Below are 5000 nucleotides of genomic sequence, written 5' to 3'. Positions count from 1 at the left end.
CTGAGGAGCGGGGCCCGAGAGCGGCGTCGACGGCGATAATGCACGTGTTTGCCGGCCGTCTGCGTGCGCTATCGTGCCCCTCCGTCGGCGCCCGCTTCGTGTTGTCAGCCTCAGCGGGTCTTATCGCGCTGACGCACTTGCTACTCGTGGCTGGGGCGCCGGTGGGATTGTTTCGGGTCGGTGGAGTGGGGAGGGGGAGGGGGGGTGTAGGGAGTGAGTGGAGGGGGAGGGGGATGTGTGTTGGGGAGAGGGGTTGGGGAGGGGAGAGGGGTGTTAGGGAGAGGGGTTGGGGAGGGGAGAGGGGTTGGGGGAGGGGAGGGGGTTATGTGCGTTGGGGAGACGGGATGGGGGAGGTGGGGGTTATATGTGTTGGGGCGGGCGGAGGCGAGGGGCGTGGGAAGGATTGAGGAGATCTGGGTTTGGGTTTGGAATGGGTTGGAGGTTGGGGTTTGGGAAGGGTTGGGTTAGGTTAGGTTAGCTTGGGTTGAGTTAGGCCAGGTTAGGTTTGATTAAGGTGGGTTAGGTAAGTTATGTTGGGTTGGGTTGGATTGAGTTTGGTTGGGATGGGTTGGGTTGAGTTTGGTTGGGTTGGGTTTCCCCTCATCCTTATCCCTCCTTCCTATCTCTCCCCTCGTTATCCATGACTCACCCTCATTCACCCTTTACCCTAAGCTTGCACCGTCTCTCTCTGTCTCTCTCTCTCTTGCTCCTACTCTTTCATTTCTCTGTACCCCTTCAGTCCCTTCACTCCCTCTCCCCTCACTTAGCCACTCCATCGCCCAGAATCCTTCCCAACCCCTCTAACCTAACCGTCCCCCCCAACCCCATCCCCCACCACCCTGGACCCCTCCCTCACCACCACCCAACCCTTCCCCTTAAGCCTTTCCCCAACTCTCTTTAACCCTTCTGACCTGTGCTTGTGTGTTGTCTGTGTCACCAATCACCACCCCAAACCCCTCCTTCTCCCCACCCACCCAAACCCTTCCTCTAACCCCTGCGCCTCCCCTAACCCCTTTCCCTTCCACCGCCCTCAGCCTTCTCCCCTCCCCTCCCCTCCCACCACTACTCCTATACCCTCCTCCCACTACCTACCGTACCTGTGTATTTCGCGTGAACTATCGCCCAACTTTTAAACCCTCTCCCACCCCCTACCCAACACCCCCACCCAACCCCCTACCCAACACCTCCCACTCAACCCACCCCTCTCCCCCAACCCCCTACCCCACCACCAACCCCTCCCCCACCCCCACTCTCCCCCCTCCCCAACCCCTCACCACCACCACCACCAAACCGTACCTGCGTATTTCGCGTGAATCCATAGCCCAACCCTCAAAACCCTCTCCCCACCCCAACACCCCCACTCAACACCCAAAAATAAAAACCCTGCCCCACCTCCACTCAACACCCCCCCACCCAACCCCCTACCCCTACCCCACTCAACACCCCCCCACCCCTCTCCCCCACCCCCACCCCACCAACCACCCAGCCCCCCTCCCCACCCCTCACCCCCCACCCCCTCTTCCCCAACCACCACCACCAAACCGTACCTGCGTATTTCGCGTGAATCCATAGCCCAGGAACCGCTCGTCGTGAGTGGGCGTGTCATCCCTGGCCACGTAAAAGGGTTCGTAGAAGAACTCGAAGTTGGTGACCTGGTGGCTGATGGTGACCCCGCCCTCCTTCGGGTGCAGCTGCTCGCGGGCCTCCCACCTGCGGAGGAGAGGAAGAGAGAGGGAGTTGATAAAGGTCTGAGAAGGGAGAGAGGGGGGGGGGGGAGGATGAAGGTCTGTGGAGGAGGAGGAGAAGAGAGTGGGGATTGATAAAGGTCTGAGAAGGGAGAGAGGGAGGGGGGGAGGATGAAGGGTTGTGGAGGAGAAGGAGGAGAGAGGGGGAGTTGATAAATGGCTGAGAAGGGAGAGAGGGGGGGGGGGAGGATGAAGGGTCTGTGGAGGAGGAGGAGAAGAGAGGAGGGATTGATAAAGGTCTGAGAAGGGAGAGGGGGGGGAGGATGAAGGTCTGTGGAGGAGGAGGGAGAAGAGAGGGGGATTGATAAAGGGCTGAGAAGGGAGAGAGAGAGGGGGGGGGATGAAGGTCTGTGGAGGAGGAGGAGGAGAAGAGAGGGGGATTGATAAAGGTCTGAGAAGGGAGAGAGAGGGGGGGGGGAGGATGAAGGTCTGTGGAGGAGGGAGGAGGAAGAGAGGGGGATTGATAAAGGTCTGAGAAGGGAGAGAGAGGGGGGGGGAGGATGAAGGTCTGTGGAGGAGGAGGAGAAGAGAGGGGGATTGATAAAGGTCTGAGAAGGGAGAGAGAAAGGGGGGGGGGGAGGATGAAGGTCTGTGGAGGAGGAGGAGAAGAGAGGGGGATTGATAAAGGTCTGAGAAGGAGAGAGAGGGGGGGGGGGAGGATGAAGGTCTGTGGAGGAGGAGGAGAAGAGAGGGGAGATTGATAAAGGGCTGAGAAGGGAGAGGGGGGGAGGATGAAGGTCTGTGGAGGAGGAGGAGAAGAGAGGGGATTGGATAAAGGTATGAGAAGGGAGAGAGGGGGGGAGGATGAAGGTCTGTGGAGGAGGAGGAGAAGAGAGGGGGATTGATAAAGGTCTGAGAAGGGAGAGAGGGGGGGAGGGATGAAGGGCTGTGGAGGAGGAGGAGGAGGAGAGGGGGGATTGATAAAGGGCTGAGAAGGGAGAGAGAAGGGGGGAGGATGAAGGGCTGTGGAGGAGGAGAGGAAGAGAGAGGAAATTGATAAAGGTCTGAGAAGGGAGAGAGGGGGGGGGGGATGAAGGTCTGTGGAGGAGGAGGAGGAGAGAGGGGGGATTGATAAAGGGCTGAGAAGGGAGAGAGGGGGGAGGGATGAAGGTCTGTGGAGGAGGAGAAGAAGAGAGGGGGATTGATAAAGGTCTGAGAAGGGAGAGAGGGGGGGAGGGGGGATGAAGGTCTGTGGAGGAGGAGAAGAAGAGAGGGGGATTGATAAAGGGCTGAGAAGGGAGAGAGGGGGGGGGATGAAGGTCTGTGGAGGAGGAGGAGAAGAGAGGGGGGATTGATAAAGGGCTGAGAAGGGAGAGAGAAGGGGGAGGGATGAAGGGCTGTGGAGGAGGAGGAGAGGAAGAGAGAGGGAGTTGATAAAGGTCTGAGAAGGGAGAGAGGGGGGGGGGGGTGAAGGTCTGTGGAGGAGGAGGAGGAGAAGAGAGGGGGAGTTGATAAAGGTCTGAGAAGGGAGAGAGGGGGGGGGGAGGATGAAGGTCTGTGGAGGAGAAGGAGGAGAGAGGGGGGATTGATAAAGGGCTGAGAAGGGAGAGGGGGAAAGGAGAAAGGGAGAGAGAGAGAATTGATCAAATTCTAAAAGGGGAGAAAGGGGCAAGAATAAAGGTCTGAGAAGGATAAAATGAGAAAGGAAATTGATAAAAGTCTGAGGAAGATAAGGGGCAAGGGTAAAGGTCTGAAAAGGGGAAGAGAGGAAAATAGATGTGATAAAGGGAGGACTGGAAGGAGGGAAGGACGTGATAAAGCACAAATAGACACTCAAACAAAAAAAGAGGAAAGACTGAAGAATGGGCCCACAGAAAATAAGGAAAAGGAAAGAGAAAGTAGGAATCGGAGAATAAACAGTAATACCACGAATAGAAGAAAGAGATAAACGGAGACAAAAAGAAAAAGAAATACCGAGAATAGAAGAAAAGGATAAACGGAGACAAAAAGAAAAAGAAAACACAATACCGAGAATAAAAGAAAAGGACAAACTGAGACAAAAAGAAAAAGAAAAAGTAATACCGAGAATAAAAAGAAAACGGAGTCAAAGAAAACACAATACAGAGAATAAAAGAAAAGGACAAACTGAGACAAAAAGAAAAAGAAAACACAATACCGAGAATAAAAGAAAGTGATAAACAGAGAAGAAAAAAAAGAAAAAGAAAAAAGCAGTACCGAGAATAAAATAAAGTGATAAACAGAGAAGAAGAAAAAAAAAGAAAAAAGAAAAAGAAAATGATAAACTGAGACAAAAAAGAAAAACGCAATACCGAGAATAAAAGAAAGTGATAAACAGAGAACAAGAAAAAAGAAAAAAGAAAAAGAAAATGATAAACTGAGACAAAAAGAAAAACGCAATACCGAGAATAAAAGAAAGTGATAAACGGAGAAGGAAAAAAAAAAAAAAAAAAAAAGCAAACCATAAACCACACAAGCACACAGCGAGAAACACTTTCGCCCACAACCACAAAGATCCCAGAAAGGACAAGCTCAAAAAATCTGGGGGAATCGATCACCTTTTGCAACAACCATTGTCACAGAAATGCACTTCTCTTGTGTCGGGGGAGGGGGAGGGGAGGAGAAGGGAAGGGGGAGTGGAAGAGGAGGGGGAAGTAGGAGGAGAAGGGGAAGGGGGATGGGGAGGGGGGAAGAGAAAAGGGAAGTAGGAGGAGAAGGGAGGGGGAGTGGAAGGGGAGGGGGAGGGGAGGGGAAGAGAAAAGGGAAGTAGGAGGGGGAGGGGAGGGGACGAGTAAAGGGAAGTAGGAGGAGAAGGGGGAGGGAGAGGGAGAGGAACGGAGGGGGATGGGAAGAGGAGGGGGAGGGGAGGGGGAAGAGGAGGGGGAGAGGGAGGGAGTAGGAGGGGGAGGCGGAAGGGGAAGGGGAGTGGGAGGGGAGGGACGAGAAAAGGGAAGTAGGAGGGGGGAGGGGAGGGACGAGAAAAGGGAAGTAGAGAGGAACGGGAGGGGACGAGAAAAGGGAAGTAGGAGGAGAAGGGGGAAGGGGAAGGGACGAGAAAAGGGAAGTAGGAGGGGGAGGGAGGGGAGGGGGAAGAGGGAGGGGGAGGGAGAGAAGAGGAGGAGAAGGGGTAGAAAGGGGAATGGGAAGAGGAAGAGAAAGGGGAGGGGAAGAGGGTATGAGACACATGGGGGGGAATGGGGATAACGAGAAATAGGGCAGGGGTTGGGGGAGGGGGGGGAGGGTACAAGTCTCACGGAGAGGGAGGAGACGGAGGGAAGGGAAGGGGGGAGGGAGTGA

At 54.8% G+C, this 5000-nt stretch overlaps 1 protein-coding gene across 2 annotated transcripts in view; it reads right to left on the bottom strand.

Annotated features, from left to right (window-relative positions):
• LOC113824995 (beta-1,4-glucuronyltransferase 1) overlaps nt 1–5000 on the bottom strand; it is a 138298-nt gene that overhangs the window by 23980 nt on the left and 109318 nt on the right. For both annotated transcript variants that reach the window (XM_070126278.1, XM_070126279.1), the window contains exon 4: nt 1548–1710. In XM_070126278.1, the coding sequence (XP_069982379.1) occupies nt 1548–1710 (163 nt within the window). The remainder of the gene's footprint in view (nt 1–1547; nt 1711–5000) is intronic.

The sequence above is a fragment of the Penaeus vannamei genome, chromosome 10 (assembly GCF_042767895.1).
Source record: "Penaeus vannamei isolate JL-2024 chromosome 10, ASM4276789v1, whole genome shotgun sequence".
In the NCBI taxonomy this organism is placed as follows: Eukaryota; Metazoa; Arthropoda; class Malacostraca; order Decapoda; family Penaeidae; genus Penaeus; species Penaeus vannamei.
This window is presented reverse-complemented; position numbering and strand designations above follow the sequence as displayed.